At 38.0% G+C, this 17,636-nt stretch overlaps 1 protein-coding gene across 8 annotated transcripts in view; it reads right to left on the bottom strand.

Annotated features, from left to right (window-relative positions):
• Positions 1-416: 416 nt before the first annotated feature.
• Positions 417-17,636, bottom strand: part of pax6a (paired box 6a) — an 18,449-nt gene continuing 1,229 nt past the window's right edge. Inside the window, exons 1-15 of one of the 8 annotated variants that reach the window (XM_058396300.1) lie at positions 14,506-14,677; positions 14,255-14,351; positions 13,941-14,121; positions 11,360-11,413; positions 10,787-10,810; positions 8,581-8,711; positions 8,060-8,101; positions 7,753-7,968; positions 6,523-6,688; positions 3,127-3,285; positions 2,926-3,008; positions 2,695-2,845; positions 2,460-2,572; positions 2,113-2,254; positions 417-1,194 (exon numbers count right to left, since the gene is read on the bottom strand). In XM_058396300.1, the coding sequence (XP_058252283.1) occupies positions 1,109-1,194; positions 2,113-2,254; positions 2,460-2,572; positions 2,695-2,845; positions 2,926-3,008; positions 3,127-3,285; positions 6,523-6,688; positions 7,753-7,968; positions 8,060-8,101; positions 8,581-8,711; positions 10,787-10,810; positions 11,360-11,413; positions 13,941-13,953 (1,380 nt within the window). In that variant the 5' untranslated portion in view covers positions 13,954-14,121; positions 14,255-14,351; positions 14,506-14,677 and the 3' untranslated portion in view covers positions 417-1,108. Of the gene's footprint in view, positions 1,195-2,112; positions 2,255-2,459; positions 2,573-2,694; positions 2,846-2,925; positions 3,009-3,126; positions 3,286-6,522; positions 6,689-7,752; positions 7,969-8,059; positions 8,102-8,580; positions 8,712-10,786; positions 10,811-11,359; positions 11,414-11,680; positions 11,752-13,940; positions 14,122-14,254; positions 14,352-14,505; positions 14,678-17,636 lie in introns of those variants that run through there. The other 7 variants (XM_058396304.1, XM_058396301.1, XM_058396299.1 and 4 more) reach the window with 7 other exon arrangements.

Genomic DNA, 17,636 nt, shown 5'->3' with positions numbered 1-17,636 from the left:
TAGCAGCTCATAATTAGGTTTTTTGGACTAAATGTAGAGTTAATAAGCCTGTGTTTGTATTTAAGGGATATTTCCAAAACGATTGAACCCTTAACATCTCTAACACATCTTTAACACGTGGGTTGATAAATAGCCTAAAGTTTGTCTCTGGCCATAGCAAATTTAAAACTAATTTAATGTAAGTTATTCTTGGCAGATCCTATGTTAACATAGATTTTGTAGGAACTCCGTGAGACTGTAGACAGTGAGAATGTGTCCCTGGATGAAAAAAGAGGTAATTTGTGTGCTCAGAATATTCAGATAATTATAAATGAAATTTATTTTATTATAGAAATTGTTCTGAGAGACCTCTAGGGAAGACAAATACTTACATTTCGACATGAAACAAAACTGAATTATATCCAAGACACAATCTACTGTTTTAACCAAAAGTTACCAAAAGGATTTTTTTTTGTTTGTTTGTTTGTTTGTTTTTTTTTCTTTTTCATTTCTGATTCAGCATTCAAAGCGTTCCACATATACTTTTTTTTCTGCCAGCAAGCTTTGGAAACGAAATGAATTGGCTTCTTGTAAACTGTGTGTAGTCATGGTTGCCTTGGAACAAAACTGTTGTTACTACAGGTCCACAATCATTACAAAGACGTTCAGAAGTCCTTGATATAAACTGATAATGGAACAAAAAGAAAAGCACGGCAGAAATGCTCGCGTGAATGTCGCTCCTTCCACGGATCGCCAGAACGACTTGGTTTGACAGTCCATCCACAGCTGTTCATTTCTTTTTATGTCATAACATACAATTGGCCATTTACAAATACATCAGAATGACTGGAAACTGAAAAGAGAATTTTTGTTCCATTTTTTTTTTTTTTTTTAACGATATAACACAGGGCACTTTACACAGAGTCCGTTCTCTTTCGGTGCTCTTTCTTTCTTCGAGTCTTTCTGTCCAGAGAACGCTAGAGAAATGGCACTATCCCCATACAAAAGAACACAGGTCCTTTTTAGAGCCGCTTCTCTGTCGTGTAGTGAAATACTGCTGAACCGCTTCGCCTTGCAGCTGAGAGAGGCCAGGAGGTCGCGTCTGTTTCTCTGCACTCCTCAGTTCCCTTCACTGTAGCCTGGGCCAATATTGGGACATGTCAGGTTCACTGCCTGGCACTTGTACCGGTACAGACACTCCAGGCGAGATTAAACCTGCAGCACCAACAAAATAAAGGAGAAGGTGAGAAACGCCATTCAAGTACGTTCATGCCCGTGTGAGTGGAATAACTGAAAGTTCTGTTTATTATACACTTATAACTGCCACCTAGATCGTTCTAACAATGCCCGCAGAAATCCAGAGCTACTTAGAGCAAGTTAAGGAACAAAACACAACAAGGCGTGCTGCTATAGAAGAATAATCAGCGATGTGGTTACGTAAAGTGTACGAAGGTGATTGTTGCCCTCGAACAGCATATTTATTTATTCCTTTTAAACTTTCTTTCCTTTATCATTGATCAAAGAACGTCATGACAATAAAAACTTCTCGACTTGACTTGACTAGTCATTTTTTGTCCTTTTTATCCTTTTAGGGTAACATTTAATGATGTGGAAAGTCATCTGACAACATTGCTTCGTGTTATCGCTTACACTATCGTAGCATTCAACAGTCTGTCCTGGCATTTTTTGTTTGTTTGTTTTGTTTTTTTCTTAAAGCTTGTCATGTTGCTGTTACTCTGCATGGCAAACTTACTGACAGAGTTAATGCTTATATCTTAAATCATGTTTTTAAATCTGTTTATTTCTAGACTTTTACTAGAATATCTGAAACGTCCGATTAGCTGTCAAGACCCTTTTGAGATATATTATATAATGAGATATATTTAACACTGCACAGCTATAAATAACGGTATTTGTCGATTTTGTAATCATACCATGTGTACTGCATTAATTTTAAAAAAGCTAAAAAACATGAAATCTTCTGAAACCCAGCTGTAGCATAATAAATAGGTCTATTTCCAGCTGCTTTCTGGAGTTCCTAGCCACAATGCATTATTGATGCTAGCGTCCTCCATTTTGAATGCTGAACATTTTTCCCTCTCATTCAGCAGAGCAGGAAGACTTTGAGCTTACCCGTCGAGGTTGTGCCCGAGGTGGCCATCGATTGGCTGTTCATGTGTGCCTGCATGTGAGGGGGCGTGTATGCATCGTAGCTCCGCCCATTCACCGAAGGACTGGTGGGCAGCATGCAGGAGTAGGATGAGGTTTGGCTTGCCTGGAGGAGAGAGAGAGAGAACAAGAGATAAAACAATGTGTCAAAAAAGACTTTAATTCTTCACACACACCTGAGAATGAAATGGAGGTTGCATAAGACTGCAATTAAGGCAGATTACTGCACTCAGACTATTAAGCTCCGGCTTTACCAGGCACAGTGTTTGAGGACAGAGGACTAAGTGTGCTCCAATCAGAGTGAGACCTACTTGCATAGGGAGGTTGTTGGCCATTGTGAAGCTTGGCATTGGTGGGAGGGCGCTGTACGTGTTGGTGAGCGCCGTGTCTGACCGTCCCAACATGGAGCCTGATGTGAAGGACACTGTTTAAAAAATCAGAAGAAAACGATTTTAAGTAACACGTTACGGCACCCATAATAAGCGTGAGTGAAAACGTGCACAACATTGTCATGATATCGTCATTCAATCGTTTAATTTAACGTACCTGGCGTTGTCGGCTGAGGGATCGGCTGATAGACGCTTGTGCTAAAGCTGCTACTGATTGGTATGTGACTGGTGGAGTTATTGGCTTGGCGTCTCTGATTCCTCAGCTTTTCCTCCCTCCTCCATTTTGCTCTTCTGTTTGAGAACCATACCTAAAAAAAGGCATAATGATCAATCCTTCTGTCCAGTAAGATAATCAGAGTTTAGTTTTTTAATGATGTTTGTCTGTTACCTGTATTCTGGCCTCTGGTAAGTCGATTTTCGCCGCAAGTCTCTCACGGGCAAAAACGTCCGGATAATGCGTTCTTTCAAACTCTGAAAGGCAAAATTAATGGCTTCCATTATAATCAATAATTTTTTTTTATTCTGTACATTTTAAAGAGGTGAGCAACAACAAACGTGGCGTGGCAACGTGTAGGTGCGTTTAGCCTACCTTTCTCAAGCGCCTCTATCTGCTCTTGGGTGAAAGAAGTGCGGTTCCTTTGCAGTTTTCTCTTTAACTGGAGTCGCATCTGGGCCTCGTCCGAGTCTTCCCCGTTCGAGCTGATGGAGTTTGTGTTCTCACCACCTCCGTCTGACTGCTGGCAGCCTTCTACCACAAGACAAACCAAAAATACTCAGTCTATTATATTCCACTGGATAAAATACATCTTCATTAGCACGTGTAACAATGCAACACTTTGCATCTTAGATACTCGCTAGATCTATTTACAGCTCCTCTCCCGCTTTGAAGCATACTAAGGACCCAGATCTTTTAGCGCTGTCAGAGCACAATATTCTAAAGGGAGTGAAAAGAGATGTTTAATTTACAAAACATTGTCCTCTTAGCGCAATGAAAAGTTGTAAAACTTTTTAAAACTTTCCCCCCATTTCAATCAGCAAGTTTCTCCAATTATGGCTACATACCATATGGACATTTTGAAGGTCCATTGAGGTATAACCACCAATGCTTGAATGGAAGGGCATGCTTTCAGAGCAACACAATACCCCAAAGAGAGTTTAGAGAGTGTTAAATGCGGTCTCTGGATTGCAAACTTTCTTCGTGCTTGGAATTTTGAAGGAGGAAACAATTGAAGGAAGGCAACAAAAGGATTCTCTCGAACCACCCCCCCCTCCTTCATTGTAAGCAGGAGGATTTCAGTCAACAGACCCTTTTCAGCTCGGTGTGTTAACCTTTATGCACGAGCATCATTAATCACTGTCCCTGAGGCCGCCCCGTTCAGCCTCGCATAGGATTTATGCCTTCTATAGGCAGTGGGAGAAAAAGCACTGGGGGCCCACCATGAAGGAAGCGGCTCAATGACGCAGAGTGTGTTAGCAAAAAGAAAAAAAAGGGGGGACAGGGGAGCCGACTGTGAGTCGATATGCTTTAACCTGCTGCGCTGTTTGGAAACTAATGTAACCTTGCTGCGCTCAATTAAAAGCGTTACGTTATGCAGTGATGGCTTCGGTTTGCTAAAAGGTCAGGGTTGAATTGGACACGTTAGCTGCACTGAAGCGAACGGACATTATGGCCTGCCTGATATACTTGGCAAAAAGAAAAAAAAAAAGAAAAGAAGGAAAATAGAAATTATCAGCCACTTGAACTTTTTCAAGTCTAACGTAGCATGTGTGAAATGTGTTCGGAATTCATTAAACTCTCACAAGTCAACTAAAGACGAAACTCAGAGTGAGGTTCAAATATACAGCAACACGAAACAAATACAACGATTAAAATACTGAGAAAATAACAAAACAAGGACAGTTTACCATTGTATTCTTTCATATGTTAGCACTTTATTAGATTTAACATTTCATATTTAGTCCATGCTAAGTATAGGATCAGTAGATTAACTATTTCTCTCTAGGCCACTGTTCACAATAAACTATACTGAACTGTATATTCTTTTCTGTAAAAAAATATAGTAAATACACAAAATGATAGTAAATAAAACGTTGTTATTACACATTGTTTGTTACTCCCACTTGCTGACTAAAATTTAGTATTATTTGAGTGCACAAATTGAGGAACTTTTATAGAAGCAGAACTTCAGTGAATGAATTGAGGAGTCGAATCGTTTATGTTGGAAACAGGACAAACCTAAAAGCTAGTCTGATTTTATTTACATTTTGGTGGTTGTGAGTTGGGGTAAATGTGTGACAATCTGAAAAGATTCAACTAAGTTGTGCTTGAGGTATCCTGAGTAGAAGAAAGCATTTTAATAAACACAATAAACTTTAATGCTTAAGATAAAAATGAGAAAAGTTCACAAGTAACTTTAAAGCAGCTACTAAATGAATTTAAATATATTTGCCTAGAATATGTCAATGATACAATGGCTCACATTTTCAATGTGCATTATCACCAAATATTCTGATGTTTGATTTATTTAAAAAATAATTGAAATAATGAAGTGAATTCAGTTAGAGCTTTTCCAAAATGGCTGTCGAGTAAACTCCTGCTCAGTTACTCAGCGAGACGTTAAGGCGTCCATTATTAATAGTGAGTTGTTGGGTTTTTTTTAATTGATTGGTGTGACAGTTACGAGGTAGAGATCATGTTAAATTGTCCTTTGAGACCCTTTTAGTAGATGGCAATGAGGAATAAAATCCTTTTAAAGTGACCTGCAAAACCTTATATAATAAGAATAATACATAACAATGTGTGGGACAGAATTCATACTTGGTCATGATCTATGTATGTCAATTCCAACAATATTATATTGTGTAGTGTATTTTATCACATTTATGAGCCAATATTCATTTAAAATCACTTAATACAAATCAAGTGTTGGATGAGGCAAGACGTTATGGCCTTCCAGTTCAAATCAAGTCATCTGTGTGTGAAATATATTAAATATATTCATCTAATAATCATGAAATCATGTTGTGCATGAGAAATATATTCGTCCCTGAAGCTTTACAAGCTCTGAAGACATGCTGGTGTGCTGATGGTCTCCACTACAGTAAGTCAGTCATGGATTTAATATATCTAGAGGTTGTGTGAAAAGCAGAGAGCGTTTACGTTTATAGTGTCCGTCCTGCACTGTGCCATGCTCTTAAAAGTGACATGTCTAATTGGTAAGAGGTGCCACTTTGGTGTCCAGGCCTGCAGGAACATTTTCTACAGCTGCCTCTCTCCGGCTAGACGCTCATTCATGTCGCCTTTAATGAGATACAAAACGTCCTCTAATGAGCCATTACACACAGAGACAGCGCTGTTCCCATAACACATTCATGCGCGTGACGGAAAACATCCCCCTTTTGTACAGAGTATCCCACGTGTTGTGTGTTTTTTTTTTTTTAACCTCGCTTGCCCTATACAGACAGGTTGAGAAGGATGAAGTGACAATAATAAGGAAGGTTACATTGTCCTGAATTTCTGTCAGATAATTCTGATGTTTTGCTGTGAAAATATTTATAATCAGAGGACAGTGCTGTAGTTTATGTAATAACATGATTGTAATAATATTGTAAATCATTTAAATAATAATAATAATAATAATAATAATAATAATAATAATAATAATAATAATAATTTTATGCTTTGTTGTTGTTATTATTATTATTATTATTATTATTATTATTATTATTATTATTGTTGTTGATGTTACTATTTTGTTAGTTTACAGTTAAAAAATAAACACAGTATTGGACTGTAATTATATTGTACAATAAAACTAAGCATGCTAATCATACAAAAGTTGCACCCTTAATAGTATCGCCCCAGTGACAAGGACTGGTACATTTTAGTACCCTTTTGTTCAGCCCCCAAATCTACTCTCCCATTTCCAGTGTCTTGCTCACCAGTTCAGTCCCTTATATTTGATTAAAGACAAGCTTTCAGTACCTTGGTTCTGTTGTCCTGGCACCGATGATCCGGGGTACCAGCCCGGCCGGGTCCCCCACGCTCCCGTCTGTCCGTTCAGCATCCTCAGCTTCTCATACATGCCATCTGCTCCCATCTGTTGCTTCTCGCTAGCCAGGTTGCGCAGCACTCGGTTTATGGACGACACCTGAAAAGACGAAAACCCCAAAGATGCGGTACATTTTAATTAAAAGTGCGCGTCCTCGAGATGGCAATAATTTTTTCTGGCCTCGATATTGCACACAGGCGATTGATTTCAGGCTGAATCTCAAACTGGACATAGAGTGCACTGCCCAGAGCGTGGCATTATTTCATCACTGCATGTATTGCACTTAATACGGACGTGGTCCAGCATTGTGTGTGGTGTCTGGGTTGTTTGTTATAGTGGACGCTGTTTCAATTCGGTGTTATTTTTTTTATTTACGATTAAAAACGGCGTCCACCGTCACAAAACAAAAATAATGTTTAAAAAAAAAAGTTTCTAGACTGCGATTTAGAAAGAAAAAAAAATCTGCTTTTTTGTGTCCAAAACAACGCTAATTACAAAATGTCAACCTTGGCTTTAAGTTTCTAAATGATTTCTAGCAAGTACAATACACTACAACATGTTTTATGTAAGCGCTGATTCTTTTATACTGCATTCTTTAATGTTTTTTTTAATTGCATGTCATTTAATTGTGTGTCATTTTAACAGTTATTTCAATGAAGTTCTTTTATTTTATTTGTTCTCGCACTTAAATAGAACATAATATCTTGGTGTAATAGGGTACTTTGTTGGCATAATGAGATCGTCTTCTCACATTCCTGTGAATTTAAAGTGCTAATGTTAATCTGCATCTAATGAGTGTTTGGAGGACTTGAGTTGTGTTGCATGACCTTGACCCGCTTTAAGTCTAGATAAAAAAAAGGCTGAAATCTAATCCTAGATCATGAACCTTAAATTGAGATTATTGGTCAGTATCAGCTCTGAGATCCTCAGTAAAAATTTTTATAACTAATTAAATCCAAATTAATCACGAATGTAAGCAATACAGTTCTTTAAAATAGCTCAATTTGCCAAGCCTTGCCTTGTGGTACATTCCTACAGCCTAATTTACATATAAACTATCTGCTTGTGCAAGTTCAAGGTCAAGCTCATAACAATATGGACAGGTATGCAATTCATGCGGTTATAGAATTCAGATTTGAATGCAGAATCATTTTGCAACTCACGCTCGGTATGTTGTCGTTCGTGCAGATGCCCTCGGAGAGCAGTCTGTCCCGGATTTCCCACGCGAAAATGGACGGGCACTCCCTCTTAAACTGGGCGATTTTGCTGACCACCTCAGGTGTGGCCACTCGTGGTTTACTTCCGCCGATCGCGCGCGGTCTGATCGAGCCTGTTTCGTAGTACCTGCCCAAGATCTTGCTCACGCATCCATTTGACACCTGGACACAAAACGCGAGACACAAATCACACACATTATTTAAACAACGCGTGAAATGTTACGTGCATGAGTCCGAACATTAATAAGCTTACGTTTTCATTGTCCAGCACTTGGACTTTTGCATCGGCATGGGTCTATAACACAAGAAATATACCTTCAGTGGTACAAGAAACTCTTTATGCAGTCCTTTTTTTGTTGTTGTTAAAAGTCGGTTAATGGAGATGATATTAGGGGTAATTGATTTAAATCTGCCTGGAAATCAATTGTATTATTTATTTATTTATTTATTTATTTATTTATTTATTTATTTATTTATTTTTGGTCGCGTGTTTGCAATAAACCACTGTCCGCCAGTTACAGTGTGTCCGATAAATATCAGAAAACGGGGAATGATATTATCCAAGGTAATTAATATGGGCCTGTAAATGAGTGCTGATGGATCATTTGATACTGATTAGTTTACCAATTCGGACATACAAACCAATTCGCAATTTTTTTCTAATGAGTAAAAAATACAATAACACAAGAACGAAACAGATTTTTTTTGTTATTTTGCTTCTTTTAATTAGAGGGAGCTCAAAAAGCGTCCGTGCATTGCATGTCATCAGCTCACCTGCAGAATCCGGGATATGTCGCAGGGGCGGGCGCCGCTGTGCGCGAGCTCCACGATTTTCTGCCTAGTGGAATCGGGCAGTGGTCTGCCGTTAACGAACACGCCGCCGAGCTGGTTCACCCCGCTGTGACCTGGACAGAGGACGAAACAGCATAATAAGAAAAAAAATAAGAAAGTGATGATGATGATAATAATAATAATAATAATAATAATAATAATAATAATAATAATAATAATAATAACAAAGAGAACAGATTGCACACTGTGTCCTGAACGCACAGGTTCAAATCATACTGTAAATAACATACGCATTACAGTCTATAAATGTTTATAATAATTGTTATAAATAAATGTAGGAGAATCAGTGCATCCCTGCCACCAAAAGCTTTATCAGATAAAACAAGTCAATATTATTAACACTATTAACTTATTAACTTTGCTAGTTAATCTGCCATATATTCGCGATTGGTGTTTCCCCAGATGTGCTCTTTGTGTCATGTTCTTCTAACGCAATCGTGTTATTATAACACCTGCACAGCACAGCACATGCTCCGGAGATTTGCAAAACGGATCAGATGGCGTAATGCTGTTTATGGGTTCGCGAATTAGACAGTAATGCCCCTTAAACACTGCACGGGATTAAAGCCATTGATATTATACAGGTAGAGAAATTTAAATCGCACACCTTTACACCCCACCTAAAACAAGTCACTTCAAAACAGTTCTATCAATTATATGTAAAAACTCGAAAGGACAACGAAAAAGATGATCAGTTGCACCAAACCTGTACCCAAGTGGAATAAAAGAGCCTTTCTGGTATACTGGTTTTCCTTTCCTTCTTTACGTCTTTGCTCTCTTCCCTTCCCCTGCGGAGCCTCCAGTTAAATTGAGTCCAAGAGCACAAGCTCCTTAGCAATAAATAAGCTCCAAATTTAGAAGAGGGGGGGAGAAACAAATATGATGAGCCTGCCTGACATTTTGTCTTTAAAATAAAGCTAAGCTAAGCTGCACGTCAAGTTTGAGCTTAATATCTGGAAATGGGCGGAATAAGTCGCTCCGGATCATGCATGGGAAGGCTAATTGGAAAAGATCAAGCTTGGAGCACTTGTGGCAGGCGATGTCACTTTATGACAAAGCTTTGCGTTTGAACGTTGCATCGTCACGACAAAAAAAAAGTAGCACGATAGAAAAAAAGTGGGGGGAAAATGCAGATGACGACCCTTCTTTCTGTCTGTATTTTGGATATCACCCTGACTAAATTGGACTCTGTTCATTTAGCCTTCAAGGGAAGCTTCATTTTTTAGGTAGCCAGGGGGGAAACTGTGCGCGCGCACGTTCACGTGGATGCGCGTTGCCTTTAAGTGCATTAAAAAGTGGCATTTTTGTCAACGACTAGCCTTGCATCGTCTACATTTTACACAGTGGACTGGATGTATACATACATAACAACGCAGGCGATAAATCTGTCCAAAAAATAATAAGATAATAATGCAGTAAAGATGAAACAAAACGGCGTAAATACTCTCGAACTCGTGAACGTTATGTATTTTCTACACGGTCTCTGTGGAATAATTTATAGTCATCTGATATAATTATAAACATGCAAGAGGAAGATGAGAAGGAAAGTCCATCACCATGAGGCTTAATTCACAGGATTAGAGTAAATCAATCAACAGTCTTTTGCAGAGAGGTCAGCGCGCGTGAGCATATTGAAGATTTATTGGCTTTCGGGATTAAATCCCTTATGGGCCCTCCAAAAATTCCCAAAACCCCAGCTCAGAGAGCCAGAACACAGATCGGAATATAAAATCAAAGTTTTCTCTTGAAAGGTTAAATCGTCATCATTATGAGTCCCCCAGGGGCAATAATTATGCGCCTTGTAGCCCTATTCTACCTCTAATCAAATTAATAGCAAGACATATGGTGTCAATTTTCTATATTACACCCAGGATAATTCTCAGCATTAAAAAGCTTGGAAAAGCCACGAAACAATCCATCGCCTGTTTATATTTACACACAACAACTCCAGCTTAATAATAATAATAATAATAATAATAATAATAATAATTTATGTATACTCATATTTGTCGTTTTTATTATAGCTATATATTGATTTCTACTTTAAATTAAAATTGTATTAATTTTTTTCTGATTTAATTATTTATTCTACGGGGAAAAAAAGGTCACAGAACGTCTTTCCACACACCTTCTTTACAGATGTCAGACACCTCTGGTCCAGCATTAAGAGAGAAAATATGTCCGATTTATTATAGTGATTCTTTCCAAAAGGTTGCGACTCATATAATAATCATAATCATAGCTGCACCATATAACATTTCTTTTCTTGCAGATTCAACCAGATGGAGCGTGTCAGGTGTATCCATGCTTCCTGCTAATGTATGTTTCTCAGCATAGTGCTGACAATTAATTTTTTCCCGGATAATATGGGATTGGCATCGAGTGGTAACATTAATGTAGGTTGCTTTCAGCAAAATACACTCATATAGGTCTCATCTCATACATACATACATACATGCATAATATTAAAGTAATGAATGTGTAATAAATACAGTAATTACATAACGTAGTCTAGTCTCTTCGGTTGTATTAAATAACATTTCCCTGTCACATATTATTTTAGCATTTAATACACCACCAGAAATCTTTGTCAAATCGTCACGTGCAATCACATTCACGTCAAAACATACCGAAAGGAAATTTTCACATTGAATGATAAAGGGAGATTAGAGAAGGGGAAAGAAAAACAAACTCCACTTACTGTTTTGCATCATGGACGCTACACCAGACTCCCACGTGGTCCGGTTATAGTATTCTATCAGTCATAAAGAAACAATAACCGTGGTCAGTTTTGATGGTTTTTTAAAATATCAACATGCAGTATTTTACTTTATTTTTTAGTTTATTTTTTGCAGTGCAGTGCAGTGATTTGATTGTGTGAACAAAACGTTACGGGCATTATTGTGCAGGTTGGTGAATAAAAAATAAAGAAGAAGTTACTGATTCGTGCAATAAAAAAAAAGTGAGAGCACACTACTGTCTCCATATGATTTGTTTTAAATTATCCAGCGTTTAAACTTGCCTGGAAACAGTTGACTGTCCGCTTATAACAATATATAGACTCTCATCTGCGTCACACTAGTTAATAATTCCCTATAGGACAAAGCAAAAGATTATTAGTATCACCTAGTACACCTAGCCATTATTATTTCTTAATGCATTATAGCTGAAAACGTTACTGCATTGCAGAATTATTTCTTACTCCTAACATTGCACTAAAATTTTCCGCAAATTAGTAACTAAATTATATGCATATGTATATCTTAGTTATTATAAGTGTGTGTGTGTGTGTGTGTGTGTGTGTGTGTGCAGGTTCGCTTTTATTAGATAAGTCAAAAAACTGATGGCAAATAATATTTTTGACTTGTTATAATTTTATTTGAGTTCCCCTTTTTTGTAAAATGTGGATTCATCTCTTATTACAGTTTTGTACATTTTTTTGTGCTTATATGAATTTATCGTTTTATTTTTTTTCTTTAAATAAATTTAAAGCAGCGCACTCCTTTCAAACTGTGTTTTAAATTTATTTATTTATTTATTTATTTATTTGTTACAGCTGGTTCGCAAATGAACAGAAATATCCCGACAGTAAAATCCGATCCTCCCCAGTAACTAAACAACCCTGAGAAACGAAAAAAAAAAAAAGCTGAAGAGAAAGATCCTCCCTCCCTTTCCCCCCCTCTACACCCATCTCAAGTAATTTCTTATTATAAGTATTTGGACGTTAATTGTGTTACTGGTGTGTGTCGTTATAGGAACTGGAGTTAAAAAAAGAGAAGATATACAACAGCGCAGTGGGGAGCTCAATTTGGCAAAAGACAATTGTATTAAAAAAGAACCCATTCAGTTTCATTTACCCAAAAGGAAAAGGGGGACCATTGAAGAAACAGGCCCAGCTTTGATTTTCTTCCTTTTTTTAGCCATTTTCCCCCTTTTTTACGTAGATGGACTGGGTGTGTGCACGCTCGCGCGCGTGTGCGTCTCTCTCTTTCTCTCTCTCTCTCAGTGTGTGTGTGTGTGTGTCTGTATGTGTGTGTTGTTTTACAAATAAATGTATACAGGTATGTGACACGTGTTTAACAATACCATTTTATAACTCCTTTTCATATTCATTTAATTAAAAAATAAAATTCTTTTATCACCAGTCGATACAATCGGGATTATACTTTATATTATATATCATACTTAAAATTTAGGATTGTTTGCGTGTCTTAAAACTTTAAATACACATTAATCGTTACAAGGCCCCAACAACCCTAATCTTGCTTTGAGTCTTTAAAAAAAGAAGGTGTTTTTGTCCCTCATGGTCTCAGTGATGTGGTGCCTCTGGTTTAATGATTAGTGTTTTAATAGTGCCTCATCTGCATTTTACACTTACTTAATGTGCAACACAAAGCCTTTATTCTTCCAACATGCCTATTCTGTGTTTGTCAGCCTTCTACTAACTCTATACTGACACGCAGAAATGTGGAAACAAGTCACGATAACTAATAGGCCTGTTCTGAATAAATGAAGATTAAATGAAACCCTGGGCTGGTACTGGGCGTTTTATTACAGTCTAAAATTAAGCGTAAATATTAAGAAGATAAATAAATATTTTAAGATATTTTACAATCCAAACAATGTCATGTCATGATAGATTTTTTTTAAATTGTTGCTCTATTTTTGTGATTGCTATGCAGTCAGTTTCTTCTTAAACATGTCTATATTTATATATGCATACCGCATTTGTGCGATTTGATAATAAAAAAAGAAAATTAGCAAAACGTTTTCAAGTTCAAGTGATTTTTTTGGTGTGTGTGTGTGTGTGTGTGTGTATGTGTGTGTGTGTGTGATCCAAACTGACACCCTCTTCACTGCTTCAACGCGTCTCTATTTTTTTCCTCCGCGACTTTACTGTCATTAAAAAAAAGTTCAGAAAACGCGACACGATTTTGGCGAAATGGAAAATAAAATACAGCCGATATACAAACCCCGTCATCTAAAAAAATACAAAATAAAATAAAACTTAAAACGTAGTCTAGGGTTGATGAGCTTGAAACGACACATCAGACCTACTCTTTCTCTGTGTTAAGGATTTTAGTGTTGTTACGAAATAACATTAGTGAACAAGGAAAACTTTTGTTTTTCACGAGCTCAATTAAAACAATGTTGATTTGTTAGCTTCGAAAGTGTTTATGTTCATCTGGACTTAAAGAAACATTTGCGTTTTCTGTTCAAACGCATTTAAGTTTCCCTAAGAATCTAGCGCACATAAAAAGAACAAAATAAATTGTACTCACCTTTTTGAGGCATGTTTTGTTTTTGTTTGTTTTTTTTGTTTGTTTTTTTTCCTGCAGCTCGTCACTAGGCTGGAGCTTCTTGTCAAATTAGCAGACGAGGTCGAAGAGATGTGAAATATTTCTCCTATAGTTTTGTCGTTCCTTTTATAGTTTCCAAGTGACTGGTAGAAAATAGAAATCCCTGCGAGACACACAGAGGAAACAGAGGGTTTGACAAAATAAAGTGGAATGAAACTCCGCAGCAGCGCGTGAGCATGAAACAAATAAATGAAGAGAGAGAGAGAGAGAGAGAGAGAGAGAGAGAGAGCATGCACCTATGCTGACGGTACTCTAGTGTATGTAATGTATGTGTTTCTGCTCTGTGCCTCCTCTTCACTGGCCCCATTAGCGGATCCTGACCTCTGTCATCATCTTCAAGTAAAAAAGAAAAGAAGAAAAGAAATGAAAGGGGGGGAAAAAAGAAAACACACTAACACATACACACACACACACACACACACTTCCTCGTGCCCCCTTGTGTGTCTGAGCGGGAAAGCGGCGAAGAAGCTAGCTGTTGAAAACTCACTAATCACGCAGCCGCGCGCATGCAAATAGCAAAATGCTCCCCTCTCCCGCGCGCACAGAGTACTGCTGCCATAATGCGCTGCTCGCCGTTTTTTCTTTCACGCGCGCGCTGCCTATTGGACAACGCGCGGCGGGAGTTGTTGCTATAGAAACCATAGCCATAGAGACTCCACCAAATGTGGGAAATGTGGAAACACGCTCCGGGGGTAAAAAAAAAAAAAAAAGGGATCCTGCGAGATCTTTTCAGGGTTCTCCGGGAAGAAGTGAGAACCCAAATTTTCTTTCGAGCCCGACCATGTTCATCAGTGTTCACGGTCTCGTGAAGTTCTGAACACTCTTACAAAACCCTTCATTTTGTGCTCCTATAGAGAAGTGGAGCTGTGCAAGTGTAAAGTTTTTAAGATGTTGTTTTTCATGAAGTCAAGCTGTGATCGTCTCCCGGACTCGATCCGAGGCAGATCCGGTTTCCTCCTGAACCGTGCTTGTTTGTCGACCGTAAAAAGCATCTCGTCTTCCTTTCCAGTGAAACAGCAGTCAGCAAATCAAAACCTTATGATTCAAATTGTGCAATGTGAGCCTACGATGCGTGTCAGGTAACGCAGAAGTCACACACACACACACACATACACACACACACTGACTGTTGTGCTGCGACAATGCGTTTGATTGTTCTCACGTGGCCAGTTATATTTCTATGGATTACTGAAGCGGAAAAAAATACCAAAAGCACCCTGGCCTTTGATTGATATGTAGCCTATGGCAGGGTGTTCAGGCAGAATCTATTCTGTCTGTCCAAATATTTAGTCTTTAAACCATGTTTAACTTACACTAACTAATCATTCTGCTCGCTCACGAAACAGACTGGATGGTGTTACCCTTGATTTGTATTTATCATCTGAAAATGTTCATACATCAATCATACCTAAGATACATCAATAAATATTAGTAAACCGAAAGATTACATGCACAAGGGCCTAGCTAGATTCATAAGATGATACCTCAGCAAGGATAGGTTACAGTTAGTAACCTTAATCTGGTGTTTTCAGATTTTATATATATATATATATATATATATAAAATGTATATATATTTTATATATATATACATATTTAGGTTATTTTTCTGTTTGTAAAAAGGTGCATAACTGAATTATTAAGAACTGCTATGAAGACAATACAATGTGCATCACGTGCACTAAAAGTGTTAAACACGCTCCCTTTTTCATATTAGGAAATAAAGAATAAAGACGGACGTGTTGGTAAATAAAACTCTAGCTAATTAGGCCCAGTTTCTTTGATACGATTGAAACACACCACATGTTGCTGCTTGCTTTGGGCATTAGTGAACACCTCGGTACACACCGCAGGAGCATGTGTTTGGTGCTGGACGCTTCCACTCCTTTGCTGTTTTACTCCTCTGTTGGAGTGAGGAAGAGAGTCCGGGCTAGAGCGAATTTGAAATGGAGTCATGAAGGAGGCAGAGAGGGAGGGAGGGAGAGAGGGAGTAAGGGAGCACGGCGGGGTAGTTTAGAAATGGGGACTGGACGGTGTTTGGGACACTCAGAGACCAAAATAAAGTTGTGGTTGCATATGTCGGCTACACTGGACTCGACTTTTGACAAAAAAAAAAACCGCCGGGAGCTCATCAATAAACTATGGCGAAAGTGAATGAGGGCCGTGACAAGCATCGCTTTCCCCCCACTAAGGCACAAAATGAGGAGACAAACGACGCTGCCAAACAGTTTGCAAATCGCACTGAAAGGAAACGGGATAATGAGCTGCAGTGGCATCTCGGTCGGGTGGTGCTGCAACCCCCCCTTTCTATATTATCAAGGTTGTGCCACCCCCCCCCCCCCCCCCCGTGTGTGTGTGTAGAAATGTTTCTGAATTTCCCCTATTTATTTATTAATTTATTTGATCATTCATTCATTAATTCATTCATTCATTTCTTTTGCACATTTGTAGGATACATAAATCAATTAATTACATACAATACTAATTCGTTTATTTATTTTTCTCTCTTATGACAAATCTATTTTTAAATAGACTTTAAAAAATCAGCCAAGCCTAAATTAGGCCCAGATTTAAGTGTTATTTAAGAGGAAGTTAAAAGGAGATTAGCTCTTTCCTTTGGGAAACATGATCGCTCATCGCGCTTACCTGTAATTCCGCTTAATAGTGTGTAATTTTACACATAGTCCTAACAGGGCACGGGCTAATTGTTTTTTTTTTCCTTTCATAGGTAATTAATCCACTGTTGTAATTTTCTTGTTTTTCACTTCATTGACTGGGATGATTTAGAGTAATCTGTTGTTTATAAAATGTTTTTAAAAAAGTACCTGTAATATATTTATGCAATTTCCAAAAAAATAAAAAAAATGAAAAATAAATAAATCTTCTATACTTGGTTTCTCTGCTTTAAAAAAAAAAATCACATGCAAATGCACCATTTTTTTTACAGGCGAGTTAATAAGTTCCAACTTTTCCTTTCTCCTTCATTTTTTTTTATTTCAGTGTTCACATGGCTTTTCTGAGGTCTGTCAATTAGGCCCAATTCGGATTAGCACTGAGCCCTGTTCTGCACTGAGAAGAAAAAGACCCTAATCTTGTCGCTATTTTCCCTAAGGGCAAAATTGTCTCAGGGCGCCTCTCTCTCTCTCTCTCTAAAGTTTTTTTAGAAAAGAAAAAATAATAAGAGGAGGGGAGTGGAGTGAATACATCTGACGTCATTCTTGGAAGGCGAGAGAGAGAGAGAGAGAGAGAGAGAGAGAGAGAGACTAGGAAATATAACAAACCATAGAGTGCCACTAATGTATAACGTGAAAGGGAGATAAAGGGGGGCAAGAGAATAAAGGGAAAGAGAGCCAATAGAAAGAAAAAAAGAGCTTTATCGTCTCACTGTTCTGTAATTGTAGAGTTGGCCAGTGCTTTGCTATTAACACATGCAGTGACTGTGTTGGAGGGAAGGAACTGCCAAACATTATTATTATTTTTTCTGGTGGGCGGTTTTGCTCAGTGGCACCTTGCCTGTAACCCTATAGGCGCCATGATCTCTGTCCATTTATCCAAAAAGGAGCAAGTCACACATTATTCCATTTCATTAGGCCCTAAAAGTGGAGAGACTGAGGCTAGA

Source organism: Hemibagrus wyckioides, linkage group LG08, assembly GCF_019097595.1.
Source record: "Hemibagrus wyckioides isolate EC202008001 linkage group LG08, SWU_Hwy_1.0, whole genome shotgun sequence".
NCBI lineage: Eukaryota > Metazoa > Chordata > Actinopteri > Siluriformes > Bagridae > Hemibagrus > Hemibagrus wyckioides.
This window is presented reverse-complemented; position numbering and strand designations above follow the sequence as displayed.